The 21,605-nt window shown below is 35.3% G+C and overlaps 1 protein-coding gene across 5 annotated transcripts in view; it reads right to left on the bottom strand.

The window, feature by feature from the left end:
- Window positions 1-4,911: 4,911 nt before the first annotated feature.
- Window positions 4,912-21,605, bottom strand: part of LOC134539541 (B-cell linker protein-like) — a 57,653-nt gene continuing 40,959 nt past the window's right edge. For all 5 annotated transcript variants that reach the window (XM_063381648.1, XM_063381650.1, XM_063381649.1 and 2 more), the window contains 4 exons: window positions 17,619-17,732; window positions 16,162-16,254; window positions 12,289-12,440; window positions 4,912-5,714 (listed from right to left, as the gene is read on the bottom strand). In XM_063381648.1, the coding sequence (XP_063237718.1) occupies window positions 5,595-5,714; window positions 12,289-12,440; window positions 16,162-16,254; window positions 17,619-17,732 (479 nt within the window). In that variant the 3' untranslated portion in view covers window positions 4,912-5,594. The remainder of the gene's footprint in view (window positions 5,715-12,288; window positions 12,441-16,161; window positions 16,255-17,618; window positions 17,733-21,605) is intronic.

The following is a 21,605-nucleotide window of genomic DNA, read 5'->3' as shown; positions in this document are numbered from 1 at the left end:
TTTTTTTTAAATAAAATACATTTTTTTTTATTTTACACTATTTTTAAATTAAATTTATTAAAATTTATTTTCCATTTTTTAGTTGTATTTTGTATAAAAGCGTGTTTTTTAGTTTTTTTTAACTCTTATTTATTTTTTAGTTTTGTTTATTTATAAAAGCGTGTTTTTTAAATTTTTTTAAACTTATTTGTTCTAATCTACTATTAATTCCGTGATAACTATAAGTAACTGTAATTATTTTACAAATTATTAATGTGTACAGCTGTATTGATAGTCAAATCTCGATTTTAGAAGCCATTCAAAAATTTTAACGTTATCAATATATACAGTGTGACTTAATGGTATAAGGTTATTGACGAACAAGTGATATCGACCAGTCTTACATACTGTACGAAATTAATGCTGTGAAGCAGGAAAGGATGGGAGTTACTGATTAATTATTACGTGAAGCGTTCCACATTTACGTAACAGTAATTTTGGGAAGGATAAGGATTGATAAAGGATGAGGAAATGACCTGCTCAATGAGAGTGTATACAATATGTGAAAAATTCGGATAGACCGGACTCGGATTCGAACCCAGAGCCTTCCGATGACATGTCGGCTGCTCTACCGTCGGGCGCTCGATGTACGATAAATATGATACAAATGGCCCCACGCATTTTTCACAATAATACTAGTATTTTTCATTCATTATTGTTATAAGCTTATTTTAAAAATTATTTCCTCAATTTCTTCCAGGTAAAAATACTTAAACTGTAAGTTTTGCTCTCTATCCAAATATATTTCTGATAAATCATTTGTCAAACATCCATATTTTCCGTGTTTGATGTCTTTTATTTAATGAGTTACTGACCTTGGCATAGTTTGGAGTATTTGTAGCTGCTTGGTGTAGATTTGCAGGTTGGTGTTCGAGTGGAATTTCAAAAATCTGCACATCAGGTGTAGCTATTGAGGTTATGCGTAATGGTGTTTGGTTTCCCATCTGCTGTTGGTTTCACAGCAAAATCAAACTTCAATTTTTCCATGTTTTGTGAAATATTTGCATAAAATGTTTTTTTTTATAATAATATTTCACTCTTGGTTAATTGGTAAAATGAAACAAAGATGTAATTGTGTTTCTATATTTAACGAAAGAAACAACATTTAAAGCCCTTATTTCTGGGTTTTTTTTTCTTCATATTTTTACAAATATAGATAATATTCTCTTCAAGAAAGTATATTGCTCACAATAAACATAACCCATTATCACTTTTCATTTAATTAAATGTCACAATATTTAGTAGGCTTTGTTTATATCGCGCCAAAGACAAACTGAAAGAAAAGAGTTCGCACATTGTAAAGAAAAACATTTTGCTCATGTGCGAACTCTTTCTTGTGAAATTATATAAATTGACAAAAATCTTATTTTGCATATTGAATAATGGAATAATCTTATCAAATTAGTGTATTGTCATCGGTCCTCGATAAATCTACAAAGTTTGAATGAAATCTAGCCATTTAAAGAGGGTCAAAATCGCACCCAAAAAAGTCAGTTACAAACATACAAACAAACATACAGGTGAAGCTAATATAAAACATGTAAAAAAAAAAGTTTCTCACCCACATTAATAATGGTTTTGCATTTTGGTGTAAGTTGGCCTTATGTTTAGTAACTCAATGCCAGATATCAGATTATCTTTTTCATCATGAAATTCCTACTTGAAAACCCACACAGAAATATATTTTTGTGCTATTTCTATAACTGTCGTGTACTGTAGTTTATGATAGGTATCAATCAGTTTGCTGAATTTATAGTGTTCAGCATCACCAATGAGACAGTTCATTACACTTTACTTTGTTTCAAGTCCCTTAAGATTAAACAAAATATGTACATATTGTAATTGACAACCTCAGCTATGAATGAAAAACAGCTTCCTTTGCCGCCATTATTCATTTTAAAAAAATGACTGGTGAAAATATAAAAAATTAATTCGCAGATATTATCATTGTATTTCCACACACTTTTGACATGTTTTATCAAAATTTAACGTCCACGTTCGTTAATCAACATTTATTTATGAAAACAAGGCCTACAATGTTCAGTGAATACAGCAAACACAAAATATCAAGCACGATAACGGCTGCCTCAATTCTTATGGCAATTTCCAGCTGAGTAGCCTCAGATCAGCTGATTGAGGTTTTTGAAACAAAAGCTGAGTAAGCTCTTTATGATATATATGCCTGAAGGGTACATGAGGTCTGGAAGTGTGAGTGCCGAGAGCAACCTGGCTCAGGCATCTACACCTTCATTTACAACTTACAAGACACCCAACTGGTGTGAGGTCTCTTGGCACCAGCAATGACTCCATGAACACTTTCTATACATACAGGAAATGAGGTTTTAATACTGATGTGTAAATTTCTTTCAGTCTGCTGATGTTACACAAATTAAATGATACCAAGTTATACAAATTTGTAGCAATCTTTACATTTTATTCAAAACTTTATTTGTAATATTAGTAACCAAGTATAATAGAAAATACATGGGTACAATAGTAACTTAACACAGTTAACAAATTCTTACACAACTTTATTCAAAAAATACATTGTGCTTAAAATATATGTAATACAAAATATCACAAATGCTTTTTTAATACAAAACTAATTCTGTAGTATATAACAAAATACAGGAGTGTGTATATATATATATGTGTGTGTGTATATATATGCATGTATATATGTGTGTGTGTGTGTGTGTATATATATGTAATGTCCTCTCCACATCTGCAGTAAAATCATGTTAAGAAATTTTTTTAAAAGATTTTTTTGATCAAACAGAAAAACTATTCCGTGAACAAATCCCATGCTTAGGGAGTTTTTTTAAGGGTGTATTAGTATCATGTAAATGTCAAGTGGAGTTGTGCAAAATAAAGAGTATTTCTGAGTTGAGTAATCAAGATAACTTTTGCATTTACTTTTTAAGCTCAACTAGCAGGAAATAGACACATTTTGTACTTATGAAACACTATAATAGTAGTAACCTACATCAGTGGTTGATGGATATGGTCGCGACATGGCTTCAAAAAAGTAATATCATTAGGTGAGCGGACATGTATGAGCCCTTCTTGTTTAAATGTCTAGAATAAGTGTCAGCAAACAATGTTCAGAAGTGACATTGTTCTCACAGAATTACTCAAGAATATCATTTATAATTATGTAATCTTTTTATATTTAGTATCACTTGTCACATTTTGTATTCATTGGTTGCTGTACAGAATACACAAGACAAAAAAAAAAATAATTTGTTAAAATATTAATTCATATGTGTCCGACACTTAGTTTCAAAAAAAAATTAGCCTTTAAAAAAGATTAGAATTCTTCATCATTGGCCTGCTGTATTTAGCTTTACAAAATTTTAATTCCAATAAATATTGTAGTTTTTCCTGTGTTTAGACATTAACATTTTTCATAAAGAACTATGTATTATTAGTAAAAATTAAATTTAACTCTTTCAAATGTAACATGAAGCATAAGAAAACTAATATACCTATATTTGTGCAGTTGCATTGCTGTAGAGTTACAATTTAGAATGTAAATTTGTCAAAATATAAATGTAAATGTTTTTGACACAGAACTTATCTTTTAAGGGTTGTTTTAGATATTTGTGTGTCACTGTCTTATACCCTGATATTTCAGATTGTATACCTAGTATGAGAATTCTCCAAAGTGTAATATAAAGTTTATGCTCAGTGCATCAAAAAGTAATGCCGTAACATTTAACTCGTCTAATATGTGATCAAGTCATTTACAGTACATACGACACTTTGTCTGATTTTATTTGTCACTTGCTGTTCATTTGTTTTCACTTCACGCACACTTTTATTTTAAGCTATCAAGATGGTAAATAATAATTGGTGTTTGCATAAGTTTGTTACTTTCAATGATGTATGGTGCAAAAAATTTAACGTGGAAAAGGATATTTGTAACTCATTTTAAGAAAATATCATTACTGCAGTAAAGCCTACAAAATTTGTAGCTTAGTGCATACAAAATAGTTAAACTTTTGTCTGTAGTATAGGTTAACATAAAAGGAAGAATATAGTTTATAGTGAGTGGAAAATGAAAAGCAGAAAATCTGTAGAGTGAAGAATTTTGATCAAATATGTCTGGAAGTCACCGTAAAAAAGGTAGACTGCTAAAGAAAAATTGTGACACAAATGAGGAAGGTAATGTTAATATAATGTGGACCATAACTTGGTAGTGGTTTGTAAGTATTGTTTTTTTTTGGGGTAACAATGGTAAAATGGAAATTTTCTGGGTGATTAAAGTAAGTTTATCTCACAATATTGATCAAGTCATCAACAAGGTGGTGCTGAAGCAGTTACCACCCTTACATATTTTGAGAAAAGTGTGTATATATGTGTTTTGGGCAGGGAACATTTGTTTCTTGATGAAGTTACAATACGGTACCGCAAGTAACATATTTTTCATTTTGTATTATATACTAGAATAAGTTGAATTATAGTATACTTTATAATACCCAAAGTATAAAAACAAAAAACTTCAATTATGAATTAATGATATTGTAAACTGTACTAAATCTGGACTCTATACCAAAATATAATTTCATTAAAAAGTCTAGTGTAAAACAAACATGCAAATGTTCCAACCTAAATTCACTTCTTTGAAAATATATTTTTAAGATTTCTTAAACAAACCAAAATTGTGACTTTTACAGGAAAATTACAGTTAAAATACAACTGTCACAAAACATCATTACAATCATTGAATAAAATATGGGCACATGAACACAATACATGCTAAGTAGGGAGGGGCCAATAATTTCCTCAAATACCATCAAATCCTGAGTATTTTATATTCGAGGAAAAAGATTAGAAGAAAAATATTAGAGGAAATAAATATTATAATACTTTTCATTTCTTGTACTTTATTTTATTTGGACCCTTGAGACCTAGATTTATGTTCAAGGTTCGAAGTACATACTCTTTGGGAATTGACCAATCACTAAAAATAAGACATTTCATTTTTCAGTGCAGAATGAAATTAAAATAATCACATATTTTATCACTATAAAGTACTAACATTGCTTAAAACTAATAATGAAATTGGTAAAAGTTCCATATCATGTATCCAAGTTAATTCCTTTAATTTAGTACATTGAAAGATCCCGGACATAAAAAAAATTTGTGATTAAACAACGAATTGTGATCATAAGTTAAACACAAAATAAACATTTTCCATAAGACCAGACATAAATTGTTTGTATTGTAATAAAATTCAAGTTTTTGTTTGACCAGAATCTTTCAACTTAAAACAGCAAGCGTCATGTACTACAGGATCAATATATATAGAAGCATGCCATTCGGATCTAGGAATAAACTTGAATATATGATATCTGATATGGAACAATTACCTCATCCGAACTGATGGTGTGTAGATTATTAGTCTTAAAAATATTGCAGACCCAGATTGCATATTGCAGATTTTGCCATTTGCTTGCAAGTGCTTGCAGAATATTTAGTTTACATCACAGCTGATTGCAGTTGAACATCATACAAACACAGAGAGATCAAGTAAGATGTGCCATGCAGAGTTAGTCCCTGCGTGGTGGCCACCCTGTGAGCAGTGTGCGCCCTGTTCTCTCGCCATTGCTGTACAGCACCAGGTTCTCTGATTGGTGGTTGGCCACCAACTCCTCCACCGACGCAAAGCTCTGCAACATTTCGGAACCACGGCCAAGCTGGATTACTGAACGTTGTTTTAACAGGAACACCAAATAAAAATTAACATGCAGTACAATAGTATTTAAAACTGTAAAATGCTGTTCTATCAAAAATTACAGACAGTCATTGTTTGAAAAAGTTTCTGAATGTCACATTGCATACATGATTCAGATTACTTCTTAAGGCTAAGATCCTGAGTTTCTCGCGAGCGGGCAAAGACACGCGTAGTTATCTACGTCCTCAACAGAGCGCACTAGCAGTACGGTTGAACGATGTAGCGACGCGGTGTAAAAGGAAGGGGGTGGGAAAGAGGACGCTGTTCTCAGAATTCTTATCGCCCAGCGGGGAGTCATGTTTACGACCGGTCAGGGAGAGGGGGGTGGGGGAAGGGTGTACTCTGCCTCGGCGAGTATTAGATTTCCAATCCCTTTGCCTCTCTGTCCATGTCCCTCACACCCACCCAAGAATACTGAATCCTCAACAAAGCGCAAGAGAATAAATATTACTATTTTTGGTACATTTCAGTTAGAAACCCGTACGTAACCGAGTGCAAACCAAGGTAATTAGAATAAATATTAATTTGGTGCAATACACATATACGATATACAAATTGTATGTTTTACTGCGTTGATTATGTGGCCAAAACTATCAGATTTGATCTCTTTTGCAAGAACGCTCGTTCACAGCTAACCACTACATTCAAATAAGTTGGCCAGTAATGTAGTTTTCCTGCCCCCGTAAAAAAAAAATTAACTGTGTGTGTATACAACAAAGGTTTTGCGCTTCTACAAATTTTATTTTCTTACGCATTTTGTCACAGGTGTGTGCGTATATGTTGACGACCGTTACATGTTTGCAACCTTGCGTCTTCACTTGCCTTTGACGAATCCGGATAGGTTCAATGTTTAGCCAGCCGAAAAAGATTTTTAGATTTTATTTTTAAACGCATGTGAAATTAGTCCTTTTTTTTAACACTTCATCGCTGTCACGTGAATTTACGGCAACTTACATTATTGTTGTACTTTTGTTTTGTAGTAACGATCGGTAGGCTAAATATGTACATGTGTTTGTTGAAACTTCGTTTTAAACATCCATAAATTAATTTTGTCAATTTATTTATTTATACCAGTCAAATACAAAATAAATGATATTTATTTTACGACCTCTTAAATTATTTAAATGATATATAAAATATGACCAAACATTTTTCAAATGAAAACGTATTTTCAATTGGAAGTACGCGAGAATTACACAGATTCATTAACTTGCATATTGCATAGCATACTTCACGTCCATTTTTGACAGCCTTGCGAAGTCACTTCCAAAGTATCTACAAGTATATTCTTCAGGCGAATTCGGACACGGCATTATAATCTTCCATTATATCTAGAAGACGTGTTCTTACATTTGCTTGGAGTTTTAAATTATTTTTTTGAAATAATAAAGGCAATTTTAAAGTTTAATTCCATTGCAGAAACACTTACGCAATATATTTGTTGGTTCTCTGCAAGTGTATTTTGTGTTTTATTCTAGTTCGATAATGAAGTCAATCGGAATTTATTGCCTTTTTTTTCAGATTTGTTTATACATTAGATGTATATAAATATAAAAATTATGTAACAGGATGAATCTTAAATGGTTTGAACAATTATCTATAATGACTTAGTTTGTTTGTTCATTAAAAGCCTTTCTTTTTTACTGTTCAAGTTGGATTCCTTTATAACTAAAAAAAATATCACGTAACTAAAAAAATTAATGAAAGAGCTTAGTTCTGTTCGTATGTAGGTGTTAATTTTATGAAAATAATGTAATACAATTTGTTCTCTAGCTAAGTAGATTTAGAAGTAAGGCTTCATATTTCAGTCGTTACCATGGTACGACTTCCGGAAAAGTTTTACATATATTTGTTTTTACAGAAGGTACCGGAGCTTGCAGGTTGCGCAGAAAGGAATTATATTGTTTGTGAGCGTTCTCTGTTGGTAGTAACACATATGATATATGTTTGATGTTCTGTTTCCAACTCATCATCAACTAAATTTTACAGACTGATAATTATCCTTTGATTTAAAATCTAAGTTATTTACAGTGTTTAAAATATGCTTTCTTGCGTTTAAGAATATTTCGTTTTGTTTGTATGATGTTTGAGTCACCCGCAAAGATAATGAGATAGTTATTTTATACTGCTTCTTTCGCGGTTTTTTTAATTTTAGTCTTGACAGTGGGGAATGAATTATTCAGGCTGTGCTAAATAGATAGATTATGCTTTATATCATTAAGATCAAACTCTTCTATTTTTGTGCATTTGATAGTATTCCTAGTTTAGTTAATTTATCCAACAATATATTTAAAAAATCAAGGCCTTAGATGCTTTATAAAAAAAACTCAATTGATTCATAATCAGTTGCCGTGTATAGATTTATTTTGTAGAAAATAAGCAGTATGTGTTTTAGTACTTAGAGTTGATGTAAAACCATGTATTAAATTTGAAAGTATGTTGTACTTTTCATACTTAAAATTATCATACAATGATCAAATATTTTTCGATATAAGTAAGGACACCTGTATTTCGCGAATACATCTCATGTCAGGCTATTTCACACATAACTGTAGCTTTTTCCTTAGAGGTTTGGCGCATTGCGGGCGTGCAGCAGTACGGTAACTACGTCCTCATTGGCCCCGTCGAGTGCGGGAAAACAGCCTTCACCGACCACAGCCAATAATTACAAGAAAAATCTACAGTGTTTTGTAAAATACCTTGACACTAAATGTATTCGCGAAATACAGGTGTCCCTAGATATAAGACGTAATTGCTCTCGGACGATAATTTTCTTTACTGGTATTATCACCTTTCTTATGCAGGAGAATAGTTTTTGTAGTCTTGTGATACCCATTCTGAACGAATTCCAATAATGTAATATGTGTTTATTATAATAAATGGAGAAGTGTATATACTATTAGCAAATGGATCATTAAAAATATGAAAAGAAATTATAAAAAATTACAAATTACTCTACTGCACATAAATCACAGATTTTAAAAAGCCAAAATTACTATAACATTCAAAATATTACAGAGCGTGCCATGTAGAAAACACGGACGCATGTTGTTGTCCAAATGAAATAAATAAAATACAAGTCTGCGGCTTTAAAAACCAAAGAAATAAAATTTTCATAAATATTCAACGCTTAGAAGGGTACAACCATTAATTACACTGATAGGACATAGTTTTTCATTACATCATACTGATCCCAAACCAGACACACATATATAAATAATTTGTGTTACAGTTCAATTAATTTGGCCATGATTTAAACCTGATAAATAAACAATGCAAACAAGCGGAACTGTACAGGTATCTTCAAATAAAATCTGGGCCAAAAGTAAATCAATATTTTAGTGCTCAATACAATTCGAAGGAAATGGAAGATTTTTTGTAGTATTATAAATTATCATACAAGGATTGCTGATTTGGTTTTGTATTAATTTTGAGCGTAAAACTACCCCGAAAATATTGCCATCATAAACATTACTATGAGTCTGATTGGCCATGTTGGTGATATGCACGATTTTCAAGGCTGTCTCCCGATATTATATGATGTGTTTTATTTTTATACAAAACTAAGCACGAATATGTTTTATATTTCTTGTGTGAGACACCAGTTGCAAAGACTTTGCAGTTTGATTTTATGGGTAGTGAATCAGTGGTATAAAATAACTTCATTTATTTTTTCCCGATAACATATTTTTGACATTAGTATAATTTTATCACTCGCCAAGCAGAGAACCTTATTTTTTTTAGTCACGAAAAAAATTGTTTGTATTCAATATCAGCTAATAACTTATTATTGCTTATGTCATCAAATACATTTACAGTACTGTTCAATTTGTACAAGCATGAGGAGTAAACAATGATTTCTGCAACAACGTTCTTCCGAAAGAAGGTATACACCGATTTTAAAGGTGCGTGCCTATTTCTTAATTTTATTTTTTTAATAATTATAAAATAAAAATTGGTACTTTCCCGAATTTCCTCATTGAGGCTGCGACCCAAATTTCAAGTTTCCAGCCCTTTTGGCAGTGGGTTGGAATTTGTATTGGCCAATCTGTGAGCGAGGGAACTACTTTTTGCATATTCGAGCAATTTAAAATTAAGGCCCTAAAGTTTAATTATAACAATTTCACGTAAACTAGATAGCTCAAAGGCTGGTAAAACAATAGAATTTTATTTCATATAATTCTGTATCAATTTCATTGAAGTATTACACACCCATTTAAACACATTTTATATACATAATAATTTTACTTCAGCAAGGTCTTCGGTTTCTTGTAACACAAATAAAATTACCTAAAAAAATTACGGGACATACTTAAAAAAGTTTTTAAATTGTAATATTTGCCAAAGAATTTAAATAAATCTAACTGCAAATGTAAGAACACAGTATAAAGGTCTTTAAAATTGTATTTTGGAAAATTACTTGAATGTTTATTTGCTAAAACTCCTCATTTCACTTGTTCAAAAGTATTTACATGTATACATATGCGTGCGTGTGTGCGCGCACGTGGAACTTATGTTTCTATGATCATTTATAGTTGCAAATAATGTAGCGGAAGTTAAATTGAAAAATATATAATTCTTTTTGGCCAATATTTGTTTTAAAACATAATTTTACATGACCCCAGAAGCAAAAAAAAAAAAATGAATCGCCACTGCCTTGTAATTGTGTTTCTAACGAACTTGTGTAACTAACGAAAATGCTCAAGGTTAGTGATACAATAAATGCTTGGGTAGTGAAAAATCCATTGTTAAAAACCAAAGGTAATTTTAAACGACCTTTAGTTAACCATACTTGAACGACAGCATCGAGAGATTGTCCCTTATTTTTGTATCGTTATATACATAACTAAATCATTACGGGAGGAAGTTGCCATAGGCGGCTGGTCCTTCAGTTACTAATTTTTTTTTAAACATATATTAATATTTTGATCATAACTCATTTATGTAACATTACACCCAGAGGTATAGCCCATACTACCAGAGCTAAAGTCGAGGTACAAATATAATTAAATAAATTATAACTAAAGAAATATAATTAAATAAATTTATACAAAATCATTGTCATTTTGCAAATCAATTTTTTTACAATAATTATTGAAATATTCTAATAAAATCTTAAACATTATATATTTGTCTTGAATGTACGATTCTTGAATAGAAGTATAAATAATAATTTAAATTTATTTTGGAAGTTATATTATTATATGAAACCATTTTGCTATTATTTTAATGCACCGTGATTGCAGGATTCATTCATGTGTTACGGTAAAGAGTCATATCAAAATACATAATGAAGTCACTAAGTTAATATGTGAAATAATGTTGTAATAAATGTAATTTGCGACGTTCACGTAGATGCCCGTAAACGAAACAGGTTAGATATCATATTTAGCACTTTAATATTTCCAAAATAAGTTTTTTTAAGGCGCCCAACTATTATAATAAATCTCTATCTACTAAAACAATTCAGTAATTGTAGTTAGATGATTTTAAATCAAAAATATTCTATGAATAAATTTGTCACGACAAGTGAAGCATATTAATTATAATTTACATCACTGAGAAGCTGACAAATATATCTATAGAAATTGTCGACAACGTGAGACGGTTTTCAATTCATTGATTACTATTGCTGATACTAGTGTTGTGTTTTGACTGTTTCGAAGCGGTAATATTCCCGTCTGAACTCCTGCGATATTCGAGGCATCTAGTGAGTAAACTCGGAACTAATCAGAGCTCTAGCGGCAAACTGTTGAACTTGTTCCTTTCATGTGCGGCAAGTGACAGTTAAATCACAATATTTTGTACTCAGATTATTTAAATTCTGTACGTTGTATTAAAAAAATTATACAGCAGAATTGTTCATTGTACCTCCTTTAAGTTGTGTGCAAAGTAACAGCCATGTACCGTTTAAATATATACCTAATATTTAGTTTTGTAAATTTCAAAATTAAAATTAAATAAGAAAGCATTTTTTGAGAAAATTTTAATCATCATATTTACAAAATTTAAAGTTTTGTTTACAATTCTGCCGTTTATATATTTTTTTATCTACTACGATATTCATGGCAGAAATAATTTTCTTGGAGGCTGCAAAACTAAGGATCTTAGCCTTAAAAAAATCATTACTGAAATGAAAATTGACAGTAAAAATAATATGAATGAACTAAAAATACAGTCAACACAGCTATGCGGCCCAGGATAACAATCTGAATGCAAGTGCCTCCTTTGCTGTCAGATTCAAACTGAAAGCAACATATGATTTGCGGAGCACGCGCGAAACATGTCACAGCTGCTACAAAAACAAAATAACATTCAGCTGCACAGGAGGGGAGGAGGGTGGGGGCTTGAATGCATACCCCTGGAGCACATTTCTCTCAGGACACAAGCATGGCTTGCGGTAGAGACAACACCTACAAGTCTGCACAGAGGAAGACTGTTCATTACTGCAACTAGCTCACGTAACAAAAACACCTGTCGACATCATTGGAGCGAGCCGTACGCCATACCTGTTCGTTTGGTTTCTCGTAGCCCAAAGAATATCTGCCGTCTGGTCGGTAACGCACGCTGATGTTGTATATCCTGTTGTTGTACCACAACGTCAGTGACAGTGGATTCTGGGTCTGGCTCGAAGGACGCAGCAGGAATGTCCCATCTTGAGCTGGAAACACAATGTCTCCCTTCTTCTACAGTATATCTGATACGTACCCTACACTCATTTCCTAGTTCCATACAATTCACAAACTCATAACTTACTGTAGAGTAAACAGGGTGTCTACTGGGTTACAAAAGTAACGATAGTCCTGGAAAATTATGAATATTTAATTTTTTTTGTGGAAGTTATTAAAATGTTTTACATGTGATTACATGTGACTTTCTCTAGCACTCACAAGTAAAGTTTGATTTGTTTACAATATTTAATACGTGAGAGAATTGTATTTAGTACGACAAACATTAGGTATTTTGCAGGGAGTAGAACCAGTAACTGTTTTTTGGTTGTTCTCTGTTAATACCAAAAGCTCTGCTGTTTTTAATTGTTTGTGATTCAGGATAATTGGAAGTGCAATATATAGTATTGTGGTTTGTGGAGCAAATGGTTAACCAGTGTAGTAAAATCATGAATTTGCCAAACACATGTTTAGAAACTTGCTTTTTTTGGGCATCATCGTAGCTAAATGTAATTATCTATTGCTTTTGAACATCATCAAAGCTAAATGTAACTATCAAAACTGGTCTAAATTTCAAAATTAAGTTTTATGATTTCTTTCCCAAGTGTTTCATTTCCTTGGAAGCAATAATTATGTACTACTCTAGGCAAGCTCTCTGAAAATATTTAACCATTTTAACTGTTGACAGTATTGGAGGCCATTCAATAGTGAAAATTTGATTTATTATGTTGTAACAATGAAAAAATTTTTTTGTTGGCTTCGCTGTAGAAATGTAAGGCATGTAACATGATTGGTCTTGAAGTTGTGGGGCCCTAATATTTTGGGAAAAGGCCATATTGGGACCTCAGGGGTATAGGTGTGCCTCAGAAAAAAAAATGGTTCAGAGACACTCCATGGAAAATTCGAAAAATTAACTCTATAAAACAATGTTTTTAAACTAACCTGGGAAGATAAATTACAATTGTATTGATAATTTATTTAAAGTAATAATGGTATTTTAAATCAAATTGGATTCAATTACATTCATGTTTTATAATGAACTAGCTCTTGTACCTGTGTTTCACTATGGTCGTCTACAGGCATAACAATCTTGCATTACTCATTATACACAGAGACAAACTTTATCTTTTATTATTTATGAATTTTTTTAATTTATATATTTGTGACATGCCCACAGGCAGTTTGAAAACTTTAATGGTGGGCACAACATATACACATACTAACAATACAATTACTTAGATAAAAAATCCAACAAACATAGGCAAGTGGCCATGCACTGCAGGCAGGTTAACACCACATGCAGGTGGGCGCTACCTATTCCAGACACAAGCAGTAGCAACAACCAGTTGGCACTGCACTCAATAATAATAATAATAATAATAATAAATAATGGAGGCACATGTACTTAAACATAGACATGAACATAAATTGAGGCATGAAATACTAAACACAAAAAGAAATGTGCCATATGCAATATAACATTACGACAAGAAAAATTAAATGATTAAGGGTTATAATTTAATTAAAATAAAAAATTTTTATCTGATTGATTATGGTTGGAAATTGATCCATAAATTAAATTTGTTGTGTACAGAGATATATATATATATATTTAAATACGTGCCTTTTTTGAATGCTGCCTATTTATGTGATTATTTTCTTTGGTCAGGTTCCTCTCAGTTTGTCCGAACGTGTATGTTTTAAGATTTTTGTACATTTGTGTTGGCTTTTTAGATCCCAGGGTGACACTGCTGGACTCATGTCATTGCATCATGGTGCCCTAGACTTTGATAGGATGATGTTTTCAAAATTATAACATATTTATAGGTTTATAGCATAGTATATACTGCTTTGATAAACGTTTTAGATAGGTATCTACTATAAGTGAGGTGCAAATTTATGCAATAAAAGGAAAAGAGAAAATGATAATTTTTTAGGGTTTTACATCAACGGGAGATTTTCTGTGTCAATGCATATCAATACAAACTTAAAATAATATTAAGATTGCAATCCTACTAATATTATCATAGAACAAAATTTTCTGATATGTTTGTTACTCCTTGACGCCCAATTCGCTGAACATATTTGGATGAGATTTTGCGTACAGCTAACTCACAACCTGGATTCACATATAGGCCACATATTACTATGAAATTCCATCCCTAATGAAGTGAAAAAGGGGTCAATTCAATTTTATGACAGAAAATCATAGGTCATAGACATACAAACAGTGAGTGTGAGGATTTCTTTATGTCCGCCACATGGTTATACACATAGTAAGGTCTGGCAACTTCCTATCCTTCTCCTTGGTAAGACCAGTCTGCTTAGTGAAGCTTTTCATTGTATGAGTGCGCACACATGATACAATTGAATTGAATTAAATATAAAAGAGAGACAGAGAGAGAGATAGAGTTGAGATAGACCAGGGCTACGTCCTCCCTAAGCCCGATGTGCCTCAAACCGCAGCCAACCCCCTCTCCTCCCACCGACACCCTCTAATTCAAACCTCCCACCAACAAGTACGTGTGGGTACGTGCGTGTGTTCGGTCACCCTGCACAAACCCTTTAAGCGCACCCTAACTTGAGCAGTGGAGACTTCATTTTTTAAATAATGTAGTTAATTATTAACTATTATATATATATATATATATATATATATATATATATATATATATATATATATATATATATATATATATGAGAGATATAGAGATAGTGGGATAGAGAGAAGCTTTGTATAAGTAGATAAGTAGAACTACTTCAAACAAATTACAAAACAAAATTGAACGAAGCATTGCAACGCATGCCAAACATTAGCTACATAATCAAATCTTTACAATATCAGTAATCTTTTATTTTTCCACTTTTTTCTATAGTGCTTTAAAGTCTAGATTACATACAGACCATCTTTTCTTAGATATATAGAGGTAAATACTATAAACTGTAAAAGAACGTATGCCAGGTTCAGATAGTGATAGAAATTATTTTGGCCACATTTAAATTAAAAAGAGAATTACTGTCTACAACTGATTTCGAAAAAAATCTCCTTCACCCTGTGATCAGCTCCGGCTACGCCAGGTACCGCAGCTAGTTGTATATAATGGTTGAAAACTAAACACATTGCACAGTGAAGCTGGTGTGTGATCAGCCAACCCAATTGTCCAGTCCAGTGCGGAGGGTGAGGGAGTACTAATCAGAGGTCAAGTGTCAGCATCTCTGTTTTCAGGCAGAGCTCATAGATTTTTTTTTTAATCAAGCTCAGCCCAGCAAACAGATGATTTCTGATAACTTTAAGAAATACACAGTTTATTTTTTTTTTTTTAAGTTTCTCCTTTTTTATGGCCCATTCCCAGTTTCAGGATTTTCTCATTGGCTACACAGATCAAAAGAATATATTAGTAAAAACATAAAAATTTACAACTTTATAAAATAGTTTAAAAAATAGTTTACACGCCAACAATGAAGTGAACTATTCTGCCAATGAATAGCTATTGATTATTCAAGCATCTTTGAAGATAGCATTGGCTCAACAATCACTAGAAATAACCAGCAGACAACACACATGAGGGCTAAAAAGCCATACATTAAAAATAATTACTTATGAAATTGTAAAACTCATTCATGTGACAAAAGGAAGATAAAGGTGGTCCTATAAGAATCAAAAACAAAGCTGTGACTGGCCAGAGCAAGAAGACTTGAAGGAGCTTCACTCACTGTTCCTGAGAAGTTGGTCAGCTCTGGCACGATCTACATTGTGGAACCACGGCATGTTGGTGACACTTGTTGGGCGTGAGCCTCTACGGGCACCTGCAACACACAGCAGACACGTCACCTCCTGGCAGCTGTCCCACACAGCATGGCACTTGCTCAGCACTTGTTCCATGATAGATACCTCGGCAAACTAATCTTGTTGATACTTGATGTTTATTTTTCAGTTTTGGATGATAAAAATTCACTGGTACAGTGAAAGGGTTTGTGTAACAGTACTCTAGTTTACTCTACCACAATAGGCTATGAAAATGCACTGCCATGGTCAGCAACTCAGTACCTACTATTATTTCTGTTGTGGCTAGCAAGGAAACAAATAAACCTAGAAAGATGTCCATTTCTCGCAGACCATCTGCCTGCAATCCTTCCACTGAATGCCTTGGAGCACAATCTCTCTGTGACAGTAACTGCTGCGTATGACTCTATGCACACTTGCTCCATGTTCAGACTTTACTGGTCTGAGGCTCTGAGGCTGTGCCTAGCACTTTGCAGTTTGTCAAAGTGAGCACTAACATGTTCCTCCTCACTTAGGTACATCCATGCAACTATCACGAACTAGTGTTCTATTTTTGGCAAAATTACTGCTAGTCACAATTTTATTGGTTTAATTCCAGACACACCTGGTAACATATTTCTTAGGTCCATTGGTGTCCTGAGCCATGCTTTCACTGGGGCATAACATGTTGAGGAAAGGCCTTAACAGAGCCTGACGAGGTATGAAACATCCCCCCCCCCCTCCCCGCACTCGTTAAGAGAACTGAAAAGTGAACTTCTTTAAAGTTTTTTAAGCCAATCTGGAGTTTATATTTCTACTTTGGTGTGGCTACTTTATCTTAATAAAGCTTAATAAACTATAATCAAGCTTGTTTTATAAATTTTATTAACTATTACAATTAAATTCCTGTGAAATTTGTAAGGTTTTTCTTATACAAAATAATTAAATGAAATAGATATTAGTCAGTACTTTATATTATCATGCAATTTTAATTTTTTTTCCTTAAGTCTATATTTATATCAGAACACTAGAACAAATAAATGAAAAAGGAGATAGGCTGGCGGTTTGCCCAACCTGGAGCCACTCTGTTTTGATCACAGTCAGAGCACTTCATGTAGGACAGTATGACTAAGAACCAACATATTAGTTTGCTAACACTGCAATGTGTGTACATCAGTTAATAATAGCAATGTCTAAGATTCTTCAGCTGCATTATCGCACAACAATATTTTTTTCCACATTTGGTTTCAAAAGTGTTAATATTCAAGCAAATAATCCAAGTTTTAAGGGCTTGTTTATGCGTGTGACATTGAAGGAATGCAGCAGACTGAGAAGAGAGCCGCAGGAGAAGAGAGGAGGTGTGGTGAGATGCACAGACGGGTCTGTGTCAGGGGTAAGGACAGCGTGCCTGACTGGTCCTTGGTGCTGGTGGTGAGAGGCTTGCCCGGCTCCGGGGTGGGTGGCAGCGGTCGCTGGTTCTGCAGCAGCGAGGGCTTCTTGCCGTCGCCAGCCGACGTCTTCTCTGAAACACGCAAGCCGCACGTCACCTCTCCAGCTCTCGCTGCCCGTAGTGCACTTTCCTCTGATTTCACACACTGCCAGTCTGCTCAGATCGCTCTGACACTGCGGTGTACACACACACGTACAGGTGGTTCGGAAATTGCGGGGAGGGTTTGAAGGTTGGCAGGGAATGCTGAAACAAGCTTTTTTTTGTTAATGAACACATTTTCATAAATTAATGCAACCTTGCAAAGTTACAGAGGCAAACAGTAGAGAAATAACAGTAGATTGCACATTATGGCAACACTCCAGTCACTGAGAGGATGCGAAATCGCAGCCTAGTGATGTTCACACGCTCCATGGGAAGCAGGCGACAAGCTGGTCGCAGACATTTAGAGTTAGCCATACACACTGGAAACCAAATTTCTGGTTACACCACCCTTCGTGGTATGAAACTCCCAGTTCAATGCAATGGCTGATTAAGCGGTACACTTCTGTTGTGAAAGCGCCCTTGGTAAATACCCTGCGATTCCGCTCGAGTGCTTGTTTACCATTAACATATCGGCCATATCTGCAAATGTTAAGTCTGCCGTACTATTGCTGTTTGTAAAATATGTAACAGCAGCAATGTACTCACTACAGTAAGCACTGTGCTTATAGTTTAAACCAACTATGTGCATGTACAGAAAGAACCATCCACTGAGCTGCATAGCAGACTGCTGGCTGTTAGTATGTTCGACCAATTCAAATTCTTAACGTCTGCGCCCGTCTCATGCCTCCTTTCTAGTGTAGAGCATTTAACATCACTTGTTGTGATCCCACATCCTTAATTCATTGGAATGTTGCTCTGATGCGAGACAAATTCAAATTGCATGCTACTGTTGGCCCCTGTTACTATGCAGAGTTGCAGTTAGGAAATATATATATATATATATATTAGAATTTCCTGCTACCCATTCTATTTAAGCCCTAAATGTCTAAATATTCTGTATTAAAACATACATAGTACAGGTATATATCTTATCAAAAAGTAGTATAGACGAGAATTTTGTTGAAGAAAATTAAATGCCAGGATTATAGTAGGATTAATGTTGTGAGTAAAAATTCACACATATATTGCACTTGTTAAAATTAACAGACACTGTTATCTGTGGATAGAAGATTAAGGAACACTTTATTTTCAAGTAGATGCTTAGTAAGAGTAACTTTATCCACAATACCCAAACACCCCACATTTCAAGACACAAGCATAAAAACTTTGACGAACTTACAGGCAAGTTGGAAGGGAAGTCTCCAAGTACAGGGTGTCCACAAAAGACCTTTACAACTTCAAACCTAAATAAAAAAATAATGTGACTAGGTATCTGGATGGGGTTTGTGGCATTGTGATCAGAATCGCTCAAAGTTTTTATGTGATTTTTTTTCTTTTTGTTGCAGTTGTGAATGGTAACTGACATCCAAACATCACAGAAGATGGCTATACCCCAAGAGAAAGTGCAATATGTATCCTGGTTCATCGAAACAAAATCAGATACGCAGGTGCAACGGAACTTTAGGACCAAATATGCGAGAGAACCACCTTCACGACCCACAATTCGTGAGTGGCACAAAAAATGTATGGAGACAGGGAGTGTTCTGCAGCAAAAAGGCAGTGGTTGGCCAAGCACAAGTGCGGGAGACATTGAACGTGTTCGTGAGGCCTTTCTCCGGAGCCCCGGTAAGTGGCCAATGTCTATCTCGACATGCTTACTGAATTTGCTGTCCCACAGTTGGATGGAATTCAATATCATGTCATCCTTCAGCAGGATGGGGCACCACCTCACTGGGGAATGGCAGTTCGTGCCTATCTCAATGAACAATTTCCTGACAGGTGGATCGGAAGAGATGGTCCGATACCATGGCCACCTCGTTCGCCTGACATAACCCCACTTGATTTCTTTCTTTGGGGTTATGTTAAGGATCGAGTGTACCATACAAATGTTCCCAACATCAATGAGCTGAAGCAGAGGATTGTGCAAGCTGTAGCCTCCATTGATGCAGGACTTCTTGAGCGAACGTGGAAGGAAATCGAGTATAGGCTTGATGTGCTGCGCGCAACTAATGGTGCACATATTGAGATTTATTAAATGAACAACTAAACTAAATTCACATACAAGTTTAGAGAGATTCTGAACACAATGCCACAAACCCCATTCAGATACCTTGTCACATTATTTTTTTATTTAGGTTTGAAGTTGTAAAGGTTTTTTGTGGACAACCTGTATATAAATGACACCAATGTATTTGTGCAGTGCAGAGATGGGTCATGTAGAATAGCAGGTTGACCTCCAAGAAGGTGGCTAGACCTTGACACATATCAGACAAAGTAAGGGTTAGACTTTTCTGCCTGCCCATCAATGCAAGGTCTTTTAAGGGAAGTCTGGAAAAAAGAAACTATTGTGTGCATAGCGTGGCAGAAAGTGAATATGCATTATTTATGAGCCACTTACTTGTGAAGGATGATTTCAAAGAAGTCCAAAAAGGTAGAAAACAATCTCTTCTCTTTAGATGTGTATAGGGCGTGACAAAAGAGAGTGTGCATTACTTGTGAAGGTAAGAGACAGCGAAAAAACCTCCACCAAGACTTCAGGAGCAGCCAACAGGCTCTTCTCGGCAGACGTGTGCGCACTGGGACAGAAGAGGGTGTGAATTCCCGAGCCACTTACTTGTGACGGTTAGAGACAGCGACACGGCCTCCACAAAGCCGACGGGAACAGCCGAAAGTTCTCTACAAACGTGTGCGCACTGGGACAGAAGAGGGTGTGCATTCCAGAGCCACTTACTTCTAAAGGTAAGAGACGACACGCACTCCACAAAGCCTACAAAAGCAGCCAATAGGCCCTTCTCTGCAGACGTGTGCGCACTGGGACAGAAGAGGCTGTGCATTCCAGAGCCACTTACTTGTGAAGGTAAGAGACTACGACAAGGACTCCCCAAAGCCGACGGGAACAGCCGATAGGCTCTTCTCGGCAGACGTGAGCGCAATGGGACAGAAGAGGGTGTGCATTACCGACCCACTTACTTGTGAAGGTGCGAGACTACGACACGGACTCCATAAAGACTACGGGAGCAGCCGATAGGCTCTTCTCGGCAGACGTGTGCGCACTGGGACAGAAGAGGGTGTGCATTCCCGAGCCACTTACTTGTGAAGGTGCGAGACTACGACACGGACTCCATAAAGCCTACGGGAACAGCCGATAGGCTCTTCTCGGCAGACGTGTGCGCACTGGGACAGAAGAGGGTGTGCATTCCCGAGCCACTTACTTGTGAAGGTGCGAGACTACGACACGGACTCCATAAAGCTTACGGGAACAGCCGATAGGCTCTTCTCGGCAGACGTGTGCGCACTGGGACAGAAGAGGGTGTGCATTCCCGAGCCACTTACTTGTGAAGGTGCGAGACTACGACACGGACTCCATAAAGCCTACGGGAACAGCCGATGGGCTCTTCTCGGCAGACGTGTGCGCACTGGGACAGAAGAGGGTGTGCATTCCCGAGCCACTTACTTGTGAAGGTGCGAGACTACGACACGGACTCCATAAAGCCTACGGGAACAGCCGATAGGCTCTTCTCGGCAGACGTGTGCGCACTGGGACAGAAGAGGGTGTGCATTCCCGAGCCACTTACTTGTGAAGGTGCGAGACTACGACACGGACTCCATAAAGCTTACGGGAACAGCCGATAGGCTCTTCTCGGCAGACGTGTGCGCACTGGGACAGAAGAGGGTGTGCATTCCCGAGCCACTTACTTGTGAAGGTGCGAGACTACGACACGGACTCCATAAAGCTTACGGGAACAGCCGATAGGCTCTTCTCGGCAGACGTGTGCGCACTGGGACAGAAGAGGGTGTGCATTC

This window comes from Bacillus rossius, chromosome 15 (assembly GCF_032445375.1).
Source record: "Bacillus rossius redtenbacheri isolate Brsri chromosome 15, Brsri_v3, whole genome shotgun sequence".
Lineage (NCBI taxonomy): Eukaryota > Metazoa > Arthropoda > Insecta > Phasmatodea > Bacillidae > Bacillus > Bacillus rossius.
The sequence above is the reverse complement of the archived record's forward strand: the minus strand, read 5'-3'. Positions and strand labels throughout refer to the sequence as shown.